At 42.9% G+C, this 22,396-nt stretch overlaps 2 protein-coding genes, 1 long non-coding RNA gene and 1 other non-coding gene across 6 annotated transcripts; 3 read left to right on the top strand and 1 right to left on the bottom strand.

The window, feature by feature from the left end:
• The first annotated feature begins 1,067 nt into the window (after nt 1-1,067).
• On the top strand, nt 1,068-6,575 carry ddx5 (DEAD (Asp-Glu-Ala-Asp) box helicase 5). 2 transcript variants are annotated; one of them, XM_046072856.1, is made up of 13 exons: nt 1,068-1,227; nt 1,952-2,117; nt 2,250-2,346; nt 2,429-2,562; nt 2,662-2,727; nt 2,878-3,019; nt 3,096-3,256; nt 3,358-3,530; nt 3,652-3,762; nt 3,860-3,921; nt 4,012-4,071; nt 5,389-5,610; nt 5,828-6,575. In XM_046072856.1, exons 1-13 carry the CDS (start codon nt 1,181-1,183, stop codon nt 6,244-6,246), a joined length of 1,860 nt encoding a protein of 619 aa, XP_045928812.1. In that variant the 5' UTR covers nt 1,068-1,180; the 3' UTR covers nt 6,247-6,575. The 2 variants fall into 2 exon arrangements, with proteins under 2 accessions (XP_045928812.1, XP_045928818.1); XM_046072862.1 differs by having other exon boundaries at nt 5,389-5,623; nt 5,828-5,993.
• Nucleotides 6,576-9,500: 2,925 nt separating this feature from the next.
• Nucleotides 9,501-15,353, top strand: LOC123985444. The gene is made up of 2 exons (XR_006828665.1): nt 9,501-14,105; nt 14,687-15,353. It is a non-coding gene; the product is annotated as an uncharacterized LOC123985444 (long non-coding RNA).
• A 233-nt stretch (nt 15,354-15,586) lies between these two features.
• LOC123967533 lies at nt 15,587-15,740 on the bottom strand. Its single transcript, XR_006824258.1, has one exon. It is a non-coding gene; the product is annotated as a U12 minor spliceosomal RNA (small nuclear RNA).
• Nucleotides 15,741-16,173: 433 nt separating this feature from the next.
• Nucleotides 16,174-22,149, top strand: poldip3 (polymerase (DNA-directed), delta interacting protein 3). 2 transcript variants are annotated; one of them, XM_046072887.1, is made up of 11 exons: nt 16,280-16,331; nt 16,631-16,689; nt 17,233-17,345; nt 17,495-17,931; nt 18,054-18,098; nt 18,208-18,285; nt 18,433-18,654; nt 19,312-19,389; nt 19,515-19,644; nt 19,933-19,999; nt 20,918-22,149. In XM_046072887.1, exons 3-11 carry the CDS (start codon nt 17,237-17,239, stop codon nt 21,132-21,134), a joined length of 1,383 nt encoding a protein of 460 aa, XP_045928843.1. In that variant the 5' UTR covers nt 16,280-16,331; nt 16,631-16,689; nt 17,233-17,236; the 3' UTR covers nt 21,135-22,149. The 2 variants fall into 2 exon arrangements, with proteins under 2 accessions (XP_045928838.1, XP_045928843.1); XM_046072882.1 differs by lacking the exon at nt 16,631-16,689 and having other exon boundaries at nt 16,174-16,331.
• The last annotated feature ends 247 nt before the right edge of the window (nt 22,150-22,396 follow it).

Here is a 22,396-nt window from a genome sequence, read left to right as displayed (position 1 = left end):
CTTACGATAGAGGTGCTCTTCAACTGGCCCTTTGGTACAGCACTTATTTACATTAGTTATCATGCAAAGACTCATGGTTTACATGACAATTACACATGTTTCCGGCCACCCACTGTGTACTCTGATACCACTCTGGATTAAAACTTTTGTCAGATGGGGGCAGGGAAAGGGGGTAAATGACTGGAGAGGTTGGGGGGTAGGGGGTATTGTTGTTTCATAGATATGCGAGTAAATCATACTACACAGAGGTCTGCGTCTAAGACTGTAAAGACAATAGTAGTTTAGACTTCAGGATAATAATTACACATATTTTGATGCTTCCCTGTGTAATCGGTATCATTAAATATGTCAGGGATAACAATATGTAAAAACACAATCTACAATATAAAGGTGCAGTCCTGTAATTATGAAAGACAAAATACTTATTAAAAAATATTCAGGTAGGGAGTAAACCGTACTCTCACTGTCGTTTTGGTCCACATTTGAGACAGAGGTTGCCAAAGGTCATAAACATGACCTCTGTTTATTTTCCTCTAGAAGAAAAATGCTTTTTGCCAAGCTATATACTGGTTTATTCCAACAAATCTGTAATAATTAAAGATTATAATAAAGTCATTAACACTTCAAATTTGCTTGTCCACTTTGTCCAACATAAGTTAATGTGAAAAATCATCACACAAATTAATTACATTGGCTGTAATCGAAAAATACAAGAGGGAAAAAGTAGTCTCTTTTTTTGGTCCCGATGACGTCACTTACCGTAATACATCGGAAGCACAATCACAGCCGGATAACCAGTTTCTGTCTCGTACATATTCATCCGCCCATGTATCAAAGGGAAACGCCGGAAAACCGAGTTTGGCTTTTCATGGTGGCATTTTTTAAGTGTAAGAGAAAATAAAAAACACATAAACGATGTTTACTTTTTATGTTAAAAAAAAAGTTACGTCTGCAATGTGTCTATGTTGTCAGTCGGTAGAAACTGAAGTTGAGAACCGTCTGGCGGATGGATACATCAGAAGGGGGGACTTCCTTGTGCTATATAACCCGGGCCTCATTTTCTCTATACCGGCATTTCAGCACCACTGCCGGTCGGGGTTTCTTTTAGACGGCCAAGCCACAGTGTAGAATATTTATATCTTTTTTATTTATCCTCGTTAACGTAAACTTACTTTACAAAATGCCTGGGTATTCCGACAGAGACCGTGGTAGAGACAGAGATAGAGGGTAAGTACATTTTCTGGTTTGTTTAAGGCGAGTTTTTCTTTCGTGTGATTTGTAGAAATGGCCGACAAGAATACAACGTTAACGCTACCAAAAAAATGAACAGACTGGCTAAATACAATTTTTTTTATTATTATTATTTTTTTTAGAGTATCTAATTACGTTTTATTCTAAGTGATAATCTACCAACGTGAATAGCAGGCAGTTTGCCGGCTTTATCTGTATATGGGAGGCCTAACGTTTTACCGAGGAAGGAAACCCGTTGTCTTTTGGCTCAAGGCCTAGTTTGGCCTCGTGCCCCGGCACAGCGGCTTTTCGTTAGCTTCAGGGAAACGTTAGCTGACTAGGCGCTACGTTTCACCGCCACATGAAGCACCGATCGTGGATATCGGTGGACTGTGATTTCACAGACTTTTCTAGAGATGAGTTGGATGCAGATGGTCCATCTGTAGTTAACATGTAATGTGTAGCGTCACTGCTCTAGCGTGGAGGGCTGTTGCTAATGCAGCTGGCTAGTCGGCTTTTCGCCATGTGGCAGAGTGAATGCGGATACAAAATGCCGGCTGTTTATCCATTGTTCCTCTGCTGGCTGGAAAGTATATGGCAGCTATATAACTTCAGTGACGCAGTTAAGATTAGTCTGTTTTAAACCGCTGTTGCCGCCGTTATTGAGACGATTCGGTCCAGCCGGACTCAAACCACGACTTAACAGTTAATTTATTTGCAGCTATGGCGGCGGCCCTCCTCGCTTCGGTGGCAACCGTGGTGGAGGTGGAGGGAAGTTTGGCAATCCTGGCGAACGGCTGCGGAAGAAACAGTGGAACCTGGACGAGCTCCCAAAGTTTGAGAAAAACTTCTACCAGCAGCATCCAGATGTTGCCCGAAGGTCTCTGGTAAGTAGCGCTAGTCCACATGTTCATTGAGATGTTACCCAACACTACTGGAAATGTGCCCTTTCATACGTGTTGCCCTTATGTAAGAGGTTATGTAAACTGAACTAAAGTTATTTAATTTTTATCTTGCAGCAAGAAGTTGAACAATATAGAAGGGCCAAAACAATTACGTTTAAAGGGAGAGATTGCCCAAATCCTATTGCAAAGTTCCATGAGGCCAGTTTCCCATGTAAGTATGAAACCATGAACCAATATCACAATACTTCATAAATTTTAGTGCATCTCAATTAATGCTGGGCTCTTTTCTCCAGCATATGTGATGGATGTGATCAACAAACAAAACTGGAGTGAACCAACTCCCATCCAGGCTCAGGGCTGGCCACTGGCTCTTAGCGGCAAGGATATGGTTGGCATTGCACAGACCGGCTCTGGGAAAACTCTTTCCGTAAGTTGCACATGACTTGTGCAGACAAGCTAGATCAGTGAGGGTGTGATTTGATTTTATATTGTCCCACGCACTGACTGTTTCATGTTTGCTCTGCAGTATTTGTTGCCTGCAATTGTGCACATCAACCACCAGCCTTTCCTGGAACGCGGAGATGGTCCCATTGTAAGTCACTACACAGCCACATTTTTACATGAATCTCAGAAAAGGGTTTTAGCCCGTTGACAACAAAGTGACATACAATATGCAGCAAGCGATCTTATTTCAGGTCAGAGTGTAGCTGCCTTTTGAATGCCATAACTTCCCCCTTGACAGTGCTTGGTGCTAGCGCCGACCCGTGAGCTGGCACAGCAGGTGCAGCAGGTGGCTGCCGAATATGGCAGAGCTTCTCGCCTGAAATCGACCTGTATCTATGGAGGAGCGCCCAAGGGACCCCAGATCCGTGACCTGGAAAGAGGTATTGTAGCTTCCTTTTTTTTGCCCTGATGCATTGTCTTAAGGGTTAGGATTTCACAATGAGTCTCTTCTTAAAGGTGTGGAGATCTGCATTGCTACTCCGGGAAGGCTCATTGACTTTCTTGAGGCAGGAAAGACAAACCTCCGTCGCTGCACCTACCTTGTGCTGGATGAGGCCGACAGAATGCTGGACATGGGCTTTGAGCCACAGATCCGGAAAATTGTCGACCAAATCAGAGTAAGTACTTTGACGGTCATGACACATCTGTCAAATGTCTCACTGCTCACCAGTTCTAAATGTAATAGAACCTGTTTCTAATTGTTACACTGTCTCTGCAGCCTGACCGTCAGACTCTGATGTGGAGTGCGACTTGGCCGAAAGAAGTTCGCCAGCTGGCAGAGGATTTCCTGAAGGAATACGTCCAGATCAATGTCGGGGCGTTGCAGCTCAGTGCCAACCACAACATCTTGCAGATAGTGGATGTCTGCAATGATGGAGAGAAAGAGAACAAGTGAGTAATCTTACCATGGCAGTAAGAGAAAAGTGTTGGAGCCAATGTTATTGTAATGGCTTTAGGTGACAGTGATGCATTTTTACATTTCTAGTAACAGTAAGTGACTTTTCTCTTTAAGACTTCTGCGACTCCTGGAGGAAATCATGAGTGAGAAGGAGAATAAGACCATAATCTTTGTAGAGACCAAGAGGCGGTGTGATGACCTCACCAGGAGGATGAGAAGGGATGGGTAAGTGTTGAAATGAAAATACTGATTCACAGCATGACTCTGTAATGGCCTTCAGAGTTATGAAGTACGGATAAACATTGAAACCTTTTGTTTTTAGATGGCCGGCTATGGGAATCCATGGAGATAAAAGCCAGCAGGAAAGAGACTGGGTTCTCAATGGTAAGCATGAATCACCAGTAAATTTACAATACTGGTTAATCAAAGCTGTTCAGGAAATGACCATGTCTGAAATTTCTTTCTCTGAACCAGAGTTCAAATATGGAAAGGCTCCAATTCTCATTGCTACAGATGTTGCCTCCAGGGGTCTAGGTCAGTATCCTATCTGCGCTGGGTTTTTACCCTAATGTATTTCAAAAAGAAAGTGTATTTGCTTTCTTTAACTCTTCTGCTTCTTTCTGAGTTTCTCCCCTGGCCTGAAGGAGCAGTCTGTGTGGCAGGGCCTTGGCATGACAAGCCCAGGTCTCCAGAGGGGGAAGGAGGATTCTTGGAGGTGTCCTGACTGGCGAGGCACGGGTCTCCCAGTCGCGCAGATATACAGAGGTGACCAGGCCCAAGTGCAGCATTACGCGCTGGCCTGCCTAAAAAGGGGGGCGAGTTGAGGGCTGGCCACAGTTCCTCCCCCATGTGCTCGTCTGTTCTCTGGCAATGGTTTGGACTGCTTCTCACACCCAGGCTCTGTAACTGTCCCAGCTCAAAGCCCAGCTACACTGTCTCCTATTGTCTTGCATGTATGTTTGGGCACTGCGTTGCAAGCCATTTGAGTCATTTGGGGGGTGCTTTTTGTTGCGTAGACTTGTTGTAAAGCATGGGTGGCGTTTATGTTGCAGTTTTCTAAACTCCTGTCGGAAGAGCAGTCTGCCAGATCGATCATACCTCACCTCTGTAATGACATGGCTACTGGCGCTTTTGGTGACAGTGGGACATGCTAGTTGGACACACTTGGACAAAAAATCCAAGCTCACACTCCTCCCTCGCCTGCGTTTCAAAGTCATGTCGAGACCTGCCAACGAGAGACATTAAGATCAAGTGAACACGGGGTCTGGAAAAATCTTGCCATGCTGAGTGGGGATGCACTGTTTTGTAGGCATCCAGCAAATTGGTTCAGATCTACAGTTTCTTGGCAAGAGACACTGCAGTGTGAGCTTTATAACAAGCATCCCGTGAGTGCAAAGGGACCTTGGTTAAGTTCTAGTTCAAACACTAGGAGGCAGTAGTGTGCATAGCAGCCCTACTGTAGGGACACCTGTGGGTCACTTGACCATAAGTGGGGCGTGAGCTGCAATGGGAATGGACTAGTGAATGCATACTCCAAAAAAGTGGTAAGACTTCTGCTCCATTCTTTTCGAGGGTGGTTTAGCAGTGGTTCGGAGGGTTTTTATCGTATCCCACTGGATTGGAAGCCATTGGAGTGTGCATCGTTTCTCTCTTCCCACCGTAGTCTCCCCGTGGAGTAAATATTTGTGTACTTTGTCTAATGCTAGTCTTTTGCAGCCAGATTTTGCCCAGCCGTCCCTACCTCATGAGCATTCTAACTTTTGTTTTTGATGTGGTTGTGGTGGCGCTGGCGCACGTCTTTGTGTGCTGTCCTCCTTTGCCTTTATGCCACACCGCAACACAATCTTACAGATGTTGAAGACGTGAAATTTGTCATCAACTATGACTACCCCAACAACTCTGAGGACTATATCCACCGCATTGGCAGAACGGCTCGTAGCCAAAAGACAGGCACAGCTTATACCTTCTTCACTCCAAACAACATGAGGCAAGCCAGCGACCTCATCTCTGTGCTCCGCGAGGCCAACCAGGCAATCAACCCCAAGCTCCTCCAAATGGCGGAAGACAGAGGAGGTAAATCTAATTGGTGAGATACAGAAACTGTGCTGTGAACTGCAGCCACTTTTTTTCCCCCTGCTGCTCCTTTTGTTTGTTCTGAGGATTGGATGGGTTTATCATAACTTATTTGTATCACTTTTTTTGGTTAAATTTGTGGGGGTGTTTTTTTAAAAAAAACATGACTAGCCATTCCCCTCTCCTTAAATGTCTTGGGTTTTTTTTTCTCCTCCAGGTCGTTCAAGGGGAGGCCGAGGTGGTGATTATAGAGATGACCGTCGGGATAGGTATTCCTCTGGAAGGCGTGATTTTGGCAGTTTTAGGGACAGGGATAACGGTAGAGGGTTTGACAACGGACCAAATAAAACGTTTGGCACAAATTCACAGAACGGAAGCTATGGGGGCAGTAACAACAGTGGCAGCAATGGCTTCAGCGGAGGCAGCTACAATGGTAATGGACAGTCCAACTTTAGTAACAACCAAACGGGCGCCTTCGGAGGACAGACCAACTTCCAGGCCCAGCAGTTTGTTCCCAGTAAGGGTGGTGCACAGACTGGCGCGAGTCATCCCCCTTTCCCATTCCCCCAGGCACAGGCTCCGCAGCATCCCCCACCTCTGGTGCCCTACCCCATGCCCCCTCAGTTCTCTCAGTAAACACGCCATACACTTGAAAGAAGTAATTTATTGCTTTTGTCTTGTTTTAAGTTCTACACTTGATCCAGTTTTTTTTACACAACAGGGTTACAAACAACATTAACCTCTATCAAGCCTTTTAAGATCTGCAGTGCAGCAATGGATGTGTTGCGCACTTGTTTCCCTTACTATTTAATTTGTTACATTCCTCAGCAATGTTTAGTTATGTTTTGTACTAGGTAATTACAAATGTATTGGTTTTTCATGTATCATTGAAAGTGATGTTAAGCTCCAACCTTGGAAGTGCACTGCATGATCTTTCAAAATAAAACATTAAAAAAAAATCTGCTTTTGTGGTATTTAAATTTTCAGTCATTGTGGAAGTTACTGTTGATGCATACTTCATTGGAGAGAAATAATGCTACACTGCTACTGCCTATCATGTCCAGTAGGGGTCGTGTTTCATAAATGCACGAATTCAGGCATCCTGTTGAGTGTTTCTCCCATGCGCTTGAACAAGCATGTCAACTTTACGTATATAGTAATGTTACAATACTGAAGGATGCAGGGGGGGACTCTGCGGGTTCTGTCCGTCTCGTTGTTGCCATAATATTTGTACCAAAAATGGAATAGATCTGTTGACGTGCACATACTGTCACTCCTGCCTGGTGCCCTAGCAGCGGAAAGGGATTGGTAACTTGTCTTTCCCGGTCAGTCTCGTGCCAGTCGCATGCTGGCAGAATGACTATTAAGGGTTGGCACCTTGTCAACACAAATCTTTTGATGACTCCTTAAAATATCAATCATTCCAGTTACACTTCTCAGCTGTAGTTTAAAATCTGTATATGTGAGCGCATCTTGTTTAAGGAAGTTTGGAGACATTACTCCACCTGCTGATCGAGGGCCAGAATGCGTTTTCTGTGATCCAAAAAAAGACATAAGCATTTGACCAGTAAGATGTAATACTGAAATATAGGCCCCTTCCCCCGGCCGGCTACTGACCGAACAGGACATTTAGCAGGTTAGCCATTTATTCAGAGTGCTCCTGTTGGTTAAAATCTACACCTGATTACTGTCTTGACAGGTTGCCTCAACCAATGGTTCTTTCACTAACTTTTGAGTAGACAGTGCTCACGTGAATTTAAACGTTCTTTTAATAGAACAGAAAAGAGAAATGTTTTTAAATTTGTGTGGTTACAGCCTCAGAGAGACAGTGATTTTTAACGTGAAACTGCTTTATCCATTGTTTCTCTGTTTTATTCAACTGGTCCGTTTGTTCTGGAGAGGAGGAGACCTCTGCCGATAATTCGGCACCCGGTAAAAACCTGTTTGAACACCGAAGGAATCCTAACCGGGAGAAGCTGACCGCTCCAAGGCAATGGTGGTGAAGGCAACTCCCTATGATCCCATACTACTTCAAGATGTCATTAAACTACGTCTTTTTAGAGACTCTATCGCCAGAAAACGACAGACTGTGCTTTAATTGCCTTTTAAGTTGACATGGCAAAGAGTTGCTCATTTACACATCCAGCTGTTATGGAGCAACATTGATCTCGAGTCGTGTTCCTAACCACCTGATGAATGTAAGTCCAAGGCGTGTTCTTTTTAAATCTCCTTTTAGAAAAGAAAAAAAGTCTTAAATTTGTGTGGCAGAAATATGTATTTTATGTTAATAGTCTAGTGAGTACGGTGTGATCAGGACTGAGCTTTAAAACATTCAACAACATAAATAACAGTCACTTCAAGTAGAGGCTATAGTTTGAGGGCCCCTGAGCCTCTGGGCCCCAAATACTGAGATGAGTGTGTTTGTTGATTTTAATCTTGAGAGGACCTGGGTCCACATGTTTCACAGTAGAACCTGTTGCTACACTTCAAGCATGTACATTTCTGTGCAAAGCTTGAAGGCAGTTGTGGGGAAAATGCTAAAGTAAGAATGCTTTCAAAAACATGTTAATAGATTAGGCTATATTTATCACTAACAAAATACAAAGTGAGTGAACAGGAGAAAATCAAATCAATATTTGGTGTGACGACCCTTTGCCTTTAAAACTGCCCCAGTTCTTCTAGGTACACTTGCACTTAGTTTTTTAAGGAACTCGGCAGGTAGGTTGATGGAGACCTACCCTCAGTCCTTCTGTGGATTTATCAGCCCCAGTTGCTTCTCTCTCTTCAGGTAATCCCAGACAGACTCAATGATGTTGAGATCGGGGCTCTGTGGGGGCCACACCATCACTTCCAGGACTCCTTCTTCTTCTTCACGCTGAGGATAGTTCTTAATGACTTTCGCTGTGTGATTGGGGTCGTTGTCATGTTGCAGAATAAATATGGGGCCAATCAGATGCCTCCCTGATGCTATTGCATGATGAATAAGTATCTGCCTGTACTTCTCAGCATCGAGGAGACCGTTGATTCTGACCAAATCCCCAACTCCATTTGTGGAAATGCAAAGAACCTCCACCCTGCTTTACTGACAAATCTTGACTCATTAGTTCGGAGCACCTGCTGCCATTTCTGCACTCCAGTTCCTGTGTTTTCATGCATAGCTGAGCTGCTTGACCTTGTTTCTATGCCAGAGGTCTGGCTTTTTGGCCGCAAGTCTTCCGTAAAGGCCATTTCTGACCAGACTTCTCCGGACAGTAGATGGGTGTACCCACTGTTTTCTGCAGCTCTGAGCTGCTGGACATCTTCAGATTGTGAAAGGAAATAAGCATGTTCTGTCTTTCATCTGCTGCAGTAAGTTTCTTTGGCCAACCACTGTGTCTACGGTCCTCAACGTTGCCCGTTTCTTTGTGCTTTTTCAAAAGAGCTTGGATAGCACATCTGGAAACCCCTGTCTGCCTTGAAATGTCTGCCTGCGAGAGACCTTGTTGATGCCGTATAACTACCTTGCATCTTGTTGCTGTGCTGAGTCTTACCAACGTGTATGACTTTTGACAGTAACCTGTCTTCAACAGCCTCACCTTGTTAGCTTGTGAGTTTGGCTGTTCCTCACCCAGTTGTATTCCTCCTACACAGCTGTTTCTGTCTCAGTTAATGAGAGTTCATTGAATTGGTGATCGTTAGCACCTGTTTGGTATAATTGATATATACTACCAAATACTGATTAGATTTACATTTATTCATTTCACTGACGCTTTTATCCAAAGCAACTTACAATTGCTATATATGTCAGAGGTCGCACGCCTCTGGAGCAACGAGGGGTTAAGTGTCTTGCTCACTGTGTCACTGTGGGGAATTGAACACGGCTCTCTCACACCAAAGGCATGTGTCTTATCCACTGCATCATCACCACCCATTACTTTAGAGTTTGGTATTTCTTCTGTTCACTCTCTTTGTATTTTTGTTAATTGATAAATATAACCTTTTTTCATGTCTATTTTTGAAAGCATTCTTACTTTACAGCATTGTTTCCACACCTGCCTAAACTCTTTGCACAGAACTGTAGACTCAAGACTCTTTATCTTATTTTTACAGTATTGCCAAACAAAACAAAAGGAGCAGTTTAACACAAATTCTTGTTCAGGATGTGAGCCCTTGCATTAATTTGACTTTGTCTTACCTGCATGATGCCGTTGGCTGAATGCTGGATGAAAAGATCGAGGATCCCATCATCATTGAAGTGTCCAGGGGCTGGTTGGCTGTGACAGGCAAAGAAATATTTTAGGGAAGTATCACAAAATTCTGACAAACGACTTACTTTGTTTTCATCAGTTAAAAAGCTTAAACAGTGTTTTCATGTTGGGATTTACGGTACATTAATGACTTAATTTGATTCAAAGTATAAGATAAAATATAAGACTGTAAGCTGACTACACGCCAACTTTGATAACCTCAGATGATTCTCTGTATTCTTGTCATAACAGTAGCATTGTTGGCAGTGACAGGCATGTAAAAGTAACTCAGTCGGTGGCGACATAGTGATTCGCGGGGCTTCACCTGTGAATGGGAGCCGAGTTGAAAGTCCATTCTTTACGTATGTCCCTCTGTCTGAGCACTGACAGTTTGCTGGATCCAAACACCAGCACCCAGTCGCTTTTGGAGGCTTTAAGGTTGGAAAGCGTGTCCAGGCTGTTGTGGTAGTTGCCAAAACCAGCCACAAGAGGGAGCAGGAACTCCACACGCTCAGATCCTCTAGAAAGACAACAAAGTTGTGATTTTGGCTTATATCAGTCGTAAATTGTATAATAAGCCGGTAGTAAACAAGTCCGTGTCATCTTTTTTCCCTGGAAATTGGAGACCACGTTTCCCCAGTAATCAGGATTTCTTAGTTTAACCTAAATCTAAAATCTGCACTCATACAGACATTCAGGTGTCCCACTTGTAGCAGGTCATACCAAGTGATTAAAGGTTATTTATTATTTAACACAGAAGCCTCTGTATAGAGCCATGTGCCAGTCAATGAGGTGTACCTGTAAATGTGTATGAAGGAGGAGGAATTGCTTTTCTTGAGTGCCTCCCATCCTGGATCCTTCCTTCTCAGTTCTTCAGTTATGGGCATTTTGCCAGTGGCACGAAAGTAGATATCACGCAGAGAGATGGCCTCTACGTTACCTGAGGAAAAAGGCAATGACACAAAGTCGTGTATCTATTGCAGACAAACGTGGTGACTGAGTCCCTTTCACAGTGATGTTAAGACCTCTATACTGCCGGTTGATTCCTTTACCTAGTCCAAATAAGATGTAGTATGCCTCAAGTTGTGTCTCGTGCAGCAAAGGACCAATCAGCTTTCCTTGTCCAGTGAGGTTGAAAGGCACGGGACGTCCGAGCTTTGCCCCCGTCAGCCCAGAGATCAAGGTCAGGGAGAGATCCAAAGACTGAAAACGAATACGGCAGAAATAGGGTTGTAGTCACTGAATGCAAAGCTCTGGGAACATCATTGTGTTGACTTTCAGCTCTTGATCCCTTATGACAAACTAATATACCATTGTATGAAACATAGACGCTATTATGAGACTGTCAGCGGAAGCACAACTTTATTTAGCTGTAGGATATATGAGAGTCGGCAGCTGTGAAATTTCAAAACAACTTAAATGTGTGTCCCTCTATAAACAAGAGAATGAGTGAAATTCATATCTATCAATCTATAAACTGGATTGTTTGATTAAAAGGACTTAATAGATGCACTCAAGCAAATCAGCTGAAATACAACCAAGAGACTCACAATCAAGTGTTTTAGATCAAAGTATTATCAGAATAGTAAGAAGTGACTTTATTTGTATACTACTAGTAGAAATGATAAAACAGACTATGTCATTTTAGAGTGTAATCATTGTGTTTCACACAGTGCAGTTGTGCTGCAGTGCAAGTTAAGTGCCTCGGTGTAACTTTATATATATGTTCAGGAGGAAGAGAGGGGTGTGGCTGTCATAGCTATACCTCATCTGCAGGCAGGGTGGCTATCAGCAGATCTGGGACCGAGTCACCCTGGAGGTCTGGAAGTAACACCGCCTGGGATTCAATGTTCTTAAGCTGCACCGACCACAAGTTCGACCCTGGGGAGCGAAAGGAGAACTCTTTGACTCGGTTTTAAATGGATTTCATTGCGACAGGGGGTCACCTTTACTGACCTGTTCTCACATGGAGTTTAACCTATTGACAGGGTGCGAATTACAGGAGAGCCAGGAGGAGCCAGGCTCCTCTTAATAAGACGTGAGCTCCCTAAATACATGGTTTGTGAAAAGTTGGAGTGGGTGCTACTTTTGCCATGCATTTCTATTTTTCTGTGTCTTTATCATAAAGGATCACCCGTAGAGTCAGGCTATTTACTGATGTATGACTCATCACTAACTCACTTTAAAGAGACCAACAGGCATGCTGTTCTTGTCGTCACCACTGAAGCGTGGCGGTGCAATAAACTTCACTCTCTTTAACTCAAAGATCAGGGGGAAAAAACACTTTCTCAGTCCCACCCATGCCCAAACTCCCTTTGGTAAGTTTCGTCCCAACACCCTTTATTGTTCCCCCCATGAAAAAAAATAAAAACCCAACAAGTGAAACCATGGTATAGTTCGCCCACCGCCTATTGGCTTACCTCTTTTGTCTGAATGGGGAGCTGGAGGCTGAGAGAAATTTAGCTCAAATATCTGTATTGTTTTGCACATGAGCATTCAGAACAACCAGACAACAGACGAAGACGATCAGGTACAGTGCTTCTACACGGGAAAAATAGTGGACTAGACATAGCCAGTGGCTTGATTTCTAACCTGTGGTGCCATTGACTGCCATGAGGATGGATTTGCCAATGAGGAGGACCACAGGTGAGGGCTGGGCGCTGTACTGCAGACCACACTGGATGTACATCACAGACTCGCGCATGACTTTCCTCCAGAGCACCTGGCCGCTGACTGCTGACAGGGCCACCGCACTGTAAACTGGGTGGAAGGAAAGATGCAGTGAATCAATAAAACCAGGAAAAACACAAAAGCAGAAAAGGTTAAAGAAGGAGACATTAAAGTTGAAATTTTTGGCTCAGGACAAGCAGGATAAAATCAGGAGAGAGTCTTGTTACATCATTCAGCACAGTAGCTACCTATCATGTAGCGCTCAGGAGGACACATGCACACGACAAGTCTGTTTTTCCACCATTCTCTCTTTCCCTTATTATCTCAAAGGCCTCTATTTATAATAAAACACCTGACAGGGTAGAAACAAACCAGGCCAAGCTTTTTCAAAGAATTGTTCACATACTTTTGTTTCCTTGTGTAGGATGGGTGTCATTGGTCCATTCGGTAACACCCAGAAACACATCCTCCACCGAATCCCCATCGACGTCCCACAGCGCCAGTGCAGGTGGAGTGACACCTGGACGGAAAAAAATATATAACAAATGAATGGCATCCACTAATAGAGTGCACGTCAGTGTTTGACTGGAGCTAAAAGTCTACCGACCGGTTTAACAACTTTCTGCATAAGGTTGTATTAAAGTGTTTTGTCCACCTACATTTTGAATCAGCAGGGGGGGAAATGGGGGAAGTAAATGTGTGAATCACATGTCTTGGCTCAGTTGTCCATGTTTGTTTTCTAAAATACTGGTGATTAAAGTGCAGGCATTAAAGCCACAGTGCCACTCTGCAACACGTTCGTAGCGCATGCTGAAACCGAACACATGGTAGACAGAGTGGTGCTCACAATCAGGTATAATTACACGGACAAGAGACTCCCAAGTAAGTCTTCATAAAGTGAGCGTTATTAGAGTATTTTATTTTCTTACTTTCATTTCATGCTAAATGTAAATACTCTTCAGTTATTTTGCTACTGGAAATGTAGCTGCAGTGACCCTCTCTGTACCTCCTGCGTCTCCCAGTGCTCTCTCCCACTGCAGCCTCTTTTCCAGATCTCCCTTCTGGCACGGGATCAGGAACGCACACAGCAGCACGAGCAGTGTGGCGCAGACCAGCGGCACCAGGAAGAACGCACTCCGGACAGCATTCTTCATCCTCATCTTCTTTTCTTCCGCGTCAGTACTGTGAACCCCGAGCCCAGTGCCCCCCAGCGGCCCAGGCCCCCCTCTTGTCTCCCCAGCCCTGTCCCTGCCCGAGTCCCTGTTGCTCCAGTACTGCATGCCTTTCATGTCGTCTCTGTCCCGTCTGGATTTGCTGGGGAGTCGCTCCCTCCACACGTCCTCTTCTTCCTCCTCGTCCTCCTGTGCCTCGTCTTGGGCCCCCACAAGTCTCCCAGATCTGCCGCCCCGCACCTTTGAGGGACCCGTGCCGAGGCAGCTGTCCCTGCCAAGGCCATTACGGGGGTAGTTGAGCACGAGGTCGTCCTCTTCGCTGTCGTCGTCGCTGTCTGCTTGGGTGAGGGGGTCGTACTCCCCAAGCTCGGAGCCCTTCTTCCCTGCAGAGACACAGAGGCTGCTCGTCAGGATCAACTGAGTCAGAGTAGGTGACTTAGTAATCGTTGTATTGTGATAATCTACTGATATATTATTGATACTAGTACATTATGCTGGTACTGGTATATTATAGATGTATCCTTCCTTTACTCTGAATGGCGCTTTTCGCTTTGTGACGTAGTCTTACTGTCCAACAATGCCTGTTACTCAAGTACTGTCCCTTATTACTCAGAGTTAGCTAACACAGGACAACATGCTGTTGTATACTGTAGTTTACCTTATTACAGAAACAGTAATAAGAGTAAAGTTACTGTTTTATTATTTCATCTGCAACATCTTTACACTACTGCTATTACTAATTATAATAATACAGCTTATAATGATTACATAAAGGCTAATTTTATTATTTTAAATAATAATATAAACATAAATATACTAATTGTAGCTTGCTCATAATTAGAGACCTCTCAACAAATTATTAAATACCACAAAAAATACTATTGTAATAATACAAGTAGTGCACATCCCTGGTTGTTTCATGTGTGCCGTTATTATATATACAGTGTAATGTTTTGCCTGGATTCAGCCAATATTTATAATACGCTTTGCTTGTTTACTGTCCAACAGCAGCTCAGTATATGGTGGCTGAACATTAGCTAGCAGCTAGCTGAAAGGCAGAAGACAACGGAAAGATGCGCTGCTCCTCCGCACACACAGAAACCCACATCTGTCTTAAACTACATCCTTTGGAAAACACGTCCTTTAATCTGGGACGACATGACACAGATGCTGACTGTCTGAGAGACAGCGCATCAAATGAATCAACTGTGTATGAGAGCAGAGCAGCCGCAGCAGTACAGGACCCTCACAGACCACCTCCTCCAAACACATGAGGATGGTTTCAGTAAAATGTCAGCTGAAATGTTTCATCTATCTATCTGTGTGGATGAAAAGCGTGTAGCGCATCTTACCGGGCAGTTTGAGAGCACGGGACAGAGCTGCAGCCATTTCTCTTCTCTGCTGCTAACGGATCCGCGCGACAGCAGCGACGTGAGGCAGCGGCGATGAACAGCGAGAGTACATCGACCCAGCACTTCGGATCTGCCCTACTGCATTCTGGGACTTCGAGTTTTTCTTGTTTTGATGTTTGATTCTCATGCCAAATATTTGTAACAAACAAAAAACTAAGCTTTATATGTAAACTTATTAAATTATATTAGGGTTCAGGATTTCAATTCAATACAAATCAACAGTCCCGTAAATTACATATTTAAAATAAATGTTGTTCAACTAACTTATGTGCTGTACTTTTAAAGCTGTTGTGACATTGCGTTAAATCCCCTATATATATATTACATGTTTCTAATAGTGAGGTAGACCCTTTTTATACAGACTATGTGTAGCTAGATCCATGTGACAGATCCAACATCTGAATACAGTTACTCTCCATTACTAATCACATCACGCCTAACGTCGGTTCTGTCTCGCGAATAATAGTTCGTCTTGTTTTTAACAGTTATGGGAGTCGGGGAAGGTCCTAGTCCCACGAGGCATCTCGCGAAGTAGGCAAGTCACCTCAGCAGGCAGACCTTTACCCTTTCAAAAATTGATCTCGTAAGTTGCACGAGGACACGGGCGTCACCCCGCGTCGTTATTTTCCTTACTCATCAGTTTAAGGCATAACCAGTCGTTTGCCGAAGACCGACATAGACACAGTGCCCAGGTGTTCTCTGCTACGGTGCCAACCAAAGATCACTGACAGTAGTTCATTTTAGTTCCTACCAACAGTTGCGTGTGTGTCTTGAATAATAGTTGGTGTGAATATAATGTTAAACAGTGTTTTTATGATTGTAAACGATATATGTTGCTCAAGATCACTGTACTTGTTTTGACAATGTGGCGCAAAGGCTCATGGGTACCGAGGCACGTACGGGAGTTGCATTTTGTCAAGAGTAATCGATCACAGATGATTCGTTTGTGACGAGACAACGGTTACTTTCTTAATCAGTGTAGTCTGTGTGTTTCAAAATTCCATCAGTGTGTATTTTAAAATTTTAATATCACGATCATGACACAAAAGATATAAAATCAAAGAAATAAACATATCACACCCGACAGCCACTTTGCATTCTGACTCTTTTCGGCTCCCGTATCCACAGCTAAAACTTCTCATGCACGCATGCGCTGTGAGACAGTTTGAGAAAATGGCAGACGTCTCTTTGGATGAAGTGATACGACAGCGCGGTATTCATCTCAAGGCACCAGCTAAACGGTATTTAAACTATCAATGCATTGATGGATGTACGTTCATTAACGATGTGCCAACGTGTAGTAGCATTTCTAAAAGCTAAACTAGAATTGAGAGATGTTTGTAGCTATTTTACCAGCGTAGGCTAACGTTAGCCCATTGCAGCCAGAAGCGAGTACATTGTAAACGCGAGGCTAGTAGTAGTAGCTGCTACTTAACGTTAGGCCTTTACGCCTGAAGCCATTCATTGCTAAATTTGGAAAGCGTGATTGATTTTTCAACTAACTCCCGTTTTCTAACCAAACTTGCATGTTTACTAGCAGAAACTTCAGGACCTGCGACCAGTTTGCTGATGTTTGTAGCTTCACTCGCCAGGCTTCAGGTTAGCTAACGTTAGTCAGCAAGCTAATATTTATGTTGGCAGCAAAACAGGTTTTTGCTCCCACGTATTGAACAAATATGGTTATATTAGGGTGGTGCCTTGTCCACATTCATGTTTAGAACGTCTTGATATTGTCCATCCACTGTGTGAGAAAGAACAGAAGATATTATATTCTCAAATTAAGTCCAATAAGCAAACATTGAGCGCATTCCTTCTGCACTGTGTGTGGGGGAAAATAAATCTATAATAATTATTAAAGGAAATAATTTACTTTGTAAGTGTAACTCCCAATATATTTAAAACTTGCATAATATTTTGGGAACGTAAAAAATATCGATTGATTGACTGAGCACTCCAGTCAGAATCGGATTTACTGCCAAGATGTTTATACACATGCAAGGGATTTGTTTTGACGGCGAGGTGCGCAACAAAACATAAAACTATGTAAATATAAAAATATTTAAAAGATATGAGATTAATGGATAGAATATATACAAGTAGAGTACCATTGATGAACTTAAAGAAGCTTCTTTTTTCTCTTAGACCCATGTTTGGACGGGGAGCAGGAGGCATCGGCAAGAGCTTTGATGCCCGGCAGAAGATTGGAGTTAATGATGTCAGACAGCGGCTTGGAGGAGGAGCAGGAGCAGCAACAGGTAAGGGTCACTATTATTTCCTAGACAAATAAAAATACTTGATCAGGATCCTTCCTTTTGGTGAAATGATATTCAGTAAAAAATCAGTAGTGAAGTTTATGTTTTGGAAATGAATACTAAGTCGCCATCTTATTCCTGTCTCCCCTCAGCGTTTCAAGTGAAAGATGCCAGAGAAAAGCTGGGTCAGAAAGATGCTCGCTTCAAAATACGCGGAAGAGGAGGAGGAGCAGGAGCAGCAGGGGGAGTGCAAGATGCTCGTCAGATGATCAACTCCCGTAAACAGGGGCTGAATCAGTTCAGTGTTCCTGCACAGACCATTCAAAAGACAGCAGTAACGCACCAGCAACAGAGCCAGACACTCGTGCCGCAGATACAGATACACACCAACAATCCTGCCGGTGTGAACACGAGGCACTTTGCCCCTAATGTACAAGGACTTGGTGTGAGGGGCAACGTAACGCCACAGCTGAGCAATAATAAGAGAATGATGGATGCTCGCGATAGGCTGAGCCTCAAGAGGAGCATTGGAGGCACACAGACACAGGCAGCTGCTGAAGTACCCCTGAAAATAACCAAGACCATCCAGGTGAGGTTAAAATGAGTTTCTTTGTTCTTTAACAATCATTGCATGTGTATATATACTTGTTGAAGTGTAACTGCACACTGACACGCTTACTGTCCTTTGACGTTTGATGCCTCTTTTTACAGCAACGTCCAGTAGGGATGTTAAGTGGAATACGTGCAGCTACACAGGTAGAGCTCTTTTTTTTTTGTTGTTGCCATTTTTAAACATGACAAAGCCTTGTATAATGGTTTAGACTGTGAAACATGGTACTAAGATGGAATATTTTGTCTCCCACAGCCTGTGTCAAATGAGCATGATGGCATTCCCAGTAAACAAATGAAGATCACTACGGCTAATAGTATGCTACAGTCACGGGTAAGAGCTGCTTCATGACAGCTGACCTGATCTTCCATACCGTCTGAATCAACAGGGACTCAAACACATACTTAAAATTACTGCACATCCAGTGTCCGTCTCCCCCATGAAATTTTACTCTTCTTTCCAATCCTGTATTTCTTACAGTCCAGTGCAGCAGGCTCTTCATTCTCCATGTCAGCCCCAATCACTAAAGTGGTTAAAAATGATGCTTACACGGCCCCACGTCCTCCCGTCCCTGTGGCTCCCACCCGGCCCAGCACCAGCATGGCTGCTGCTCGGTCCTCACCTGCTGCCTTGCAACCAGTCTCCAGGACTCTCCAGCAGAGCCCAGCAGAAAGCAGCACAACAGCTCCTACTCCCCCACAGGTGAATATTCCTGCTTGCATCAGTAGCTCAGGATGCCCTCCTTCCCCACCTTTTGTAGCGCATCTTCACCTAATATTATTATTCAGCATAATATGTATTTATGTTAGATACATACATTTCAAATTGAGCCTATTGAGAGACACCAACCAGGTTAAGGTTGATTGATAGTTTAGTAAGCCATTTAATGTTAATTAGAAATGCTTACACTGAAAGCTGTTAGTCGTAGTGTTGCATGCTTCAGATTATTTATCAAAGACTCCCTTGGCTAACCATACTTCACTAAGCAGACCCCAGATTTTATAATTTCGTAAGCGATAACATTAGCTATTGCTAACCTTTTGTAGATAAGCTCTTAAGTAACTCATCATATCAAAGACACCTATGTTAGAAAATAATATTTTATATTGTATGAATATTTTTCCACGCTAGGAATTGAACCCAGTCCTCTACTTTACTTTTACTCCCTCTATGCCTCCTCCGTCACAATAAAATAGCGGATCTGGATGCTGATCGCCTGTCAGTTTTTGGTGCTCACCCTAGTAATTCATTTTAGGATTATCAGGCAATTTGACATGTTAACCTTACCAGCATGCTGGCATGCGTGTCAGCCATTTTAATTGCATGTGCTTGATCATGTGGTGTTTTGTTTCTTCCTAGCCTGCTTTCAGTCCTCTGGAGGGGACAAAAATCACAGTGAACAACCTGCATCCCCGGGTCACTGAGGAAGACATAGTTGTAAGTAAATCACACTGATCGGCAGTAACAGTTTTGTTATGCTTGATATTCGACGGTGTGCCAAGTGCTGCAGCGCTGTGATGACACATTCTGTGTGTGTTTGTACTCCCCATCTGTTTGTTCAGGAACTGTTCTGTGTGTGCGGGGCCTTGAAGCGAGCCCGGCTGGTGAAGGTGGGCGTAGCTGAAGTGGTTTTTGTGCGCAAAGACGACGCTGTGAGTGCATACAGGAAGTACAACAATCGCTGCCTGGACGGTGAGTGCCAGTAACAAGGACGCACACACATCAAATGGCTCTCTGGGTTTTGGGCACTGGCTTCTATTTTGCATGTTGGTCAGTGACTACTAGTATGAAGGTTGCAAGTTAGAGTCATCATTGTATATGTTTGTAAAACAAAGTGTTTATGTTGAAATGAAGATTAGCCAAGTTAGATGTAGTCAGCATCACTGAGATGGCCATTAACCAGATTGATAGTTTGATTGATTCTGTGCATCATCTGTTTTTTATTTTTAAATATAAATTTTATTTCTTGTCCACCCTCAGGCCAGCCCATGAAGTGTAACCTCCATATTCAGGGAAATGTCATCACGTCTGATCAGCCCATTCTATTGTAAGTGAGCCTGCAAGGCTTTATCTCTTAATTTCAAATGAATCTGTAACTGAGTGTGAGCTCACACTTAATGTCGCATATTTCCTATGAGTTGTAATTTGTCTCAACCCTGAGTGACTGAAAGTCATGTTAGCCTTTAAGCATTTAATTATTTTAAGTATAAAGGATAGTAGCATTGCTTCTCTTAAATTTGCAAAGAATCCCCTGCAAGTACTTAAGCAAAGACTATTAGGGCTACATAGTTAATTGAAATATTATCAAATTGCAATATGGCCATCTGCCAATATCAGAATTGCAGAAGCTGCAACTTCTTGATGAATGTCTAATGTGTGGCAAAAATGCATTGTAATGAAGTGCTGTAGTTGTGCAGAGATGCCCCGGCCTTCTTGTCCTTGTTCTCCAGATGTAAGAAAACGTGTTTTTCGGTACAGGCCCTAATAAATGTCATACAGTTATCATTCAGTGAAATGAAATATTGTGATGGAAAAAATATCACTCCCACTAATTGTGAATCACATCACAAATCGTGACTTCTGTCAAAATAATCACTGAATTTTTTATTTTTTTTTTAAACCGTATCACGCAGGCCTAGTGATTATCCAGGCAGGATTTACTCACTCTTGAACAAGCATTTGAGTGTTTCACAAGTGATTCAGGGCTAAATTGAGCTGCCTTTTATGAAGCACTTACTCACTTTTGGTTATTGGATTATTTTGTCTAAACTATGGATGTACTGTTCACAGTAAATTGCTCCAAAATGTAATGCAATTAAGCGAGCTTCCCATTGAAATGTGAATGCCATTAGCTGTTGCTGTGTTTCTGGCTTACGCTATCCATGCTTTTTGCATAATGATTGCAGCTATTATTTTTAAGTTCTTCAGGAAATGTGACATCTCTGTCTCTCCTTCACTCCTACAGGAGGCTTAGTGACACTCCAGGCATAGGCAGCAGTACAAAGAAAGACGGTCTGCCCCCCTCCTTGTCTCGCCCAGCCGGTCAGCGAGCCTCCTCTCAGCCCACTCCAGAAGTGGACCCCCAGACCATCCTCAAAGCTCTGTTCAAGTCCACTGCACAGTCCACCTCTACCACTGAGCCGCCCAGCTCACAGGCCACCGCCTTTCGCATCAAGATATAGCTCATGTCTAGTGTGAATACACTGTTCATGAACATATTACTGCATTCTCAGTGTTCACATACAAACTGTGTTTATCACCGTGACAGCAGGCAGTCTGCATTTTCTCATATGAAACTCATTTTTACACATTTGATATACATGACTTCTTTGAACGTGACATTCATGGATATGCATTATCTTGTTTTTGGTTTTGTGGTAACCGAATGTCACCAGTTTTTTCCTAAGATCAACTGATGGAAAGAAGTTATGTGATTTGTTGTTTTAATCCAATGTGTTGGGGGATGCCAAATGAACCTGGATGTGTAGGGCTTTCTTTTCTTTTTTGTCAATTAAACGGCAGCCCATTTGGATATGTTGAGGGTTTTTTTTAATACTCCAGTTTAACTCTACCTACAACCCAGAGTCCCCAAAAAAAGGAGACTAATTGACAGACACTGAGCAGCATTGTCATTACTAAGAGATGTGTTATGTTTAAGGCCCACACGCACACAGGTGTGTTCAGTTTTATTGTCTGTAACTTTTTTTTGTTTTGTTTTTGTTTTTTTTTTAAAGGGAAGTACAGACTGCAGTAGATAACATATCTACCTGATTAGGCAGGACAGGCAATTGTCCTCAGCAAATCCTCACCAGAAGTTTCCATAACTTTAATCTGAGAAGAGGTCTTATGAGTCAAAATAACTGAAAACACTTGTGTGAGTAAATCAGGGATGGACAAACACTAATATACCATTTTAATCAACCATTTTTCAAAAACAGTCATATTATGTTGATATTTTAGTTGTTTTCAACATGCTTGTTTCATCCAGATTCTTGTGTGCGCCGTTTGACACTGTTTTTACATGGTTATCCAGTTTTGAAGCTGTATATGTTTAATTCTTTCTAGTACACATTACATTCGATTTATGTTCAAGGACTGTAAATTACTTTCGGTTGCTTTCTCCGTAGGTCAGTCAAGAAAAGATTAGCGAAGTCAGATCTGTCTGTGAAATGTCTCCATTAAATATTAAGCTTTGTAGATGTTGTCTGAGGCTCCTCTTTCCAGTCTGCAATATGATGGTGTTTTTCTAGAGGTCAATGTCATATACCTTCAGCATGCAGGCTTTCTCAAAACTTCAGACTAGTAATGCAATTATACATCAGCTTCTCAAGGGCTATGACAATTTGAATTTATTAGAAGCCTGATTTAATTGGCTAATAAATTTAGATTACGCTACTTAGATTTCCCTTTTATTTTTGGACATGGAACTCAATATGTTACATAT

This window comes from Micropterus dolomieu, linkage group LG02 (genome assembly GCF_021292245.1).
Source record: "Micropterus dolomieu isolate WLL.071019.BEF.003 ecotype Adirondacks linkage group LG02, ASM2129224v1, whole genome shotgun sequence".
NCBI classification, from domain to species: Eukaryota; Metazoa; Chordata; class Actinopteri; order Centrarchiformes; family Centrarchidae; genus Micropterus; species Micropterus dolomieu.
The sequence above is the reverse complement of the archived record's forward strand: the minus strand, read 5'-3'. Positions and strand labels throughout refer to the sequence as shown.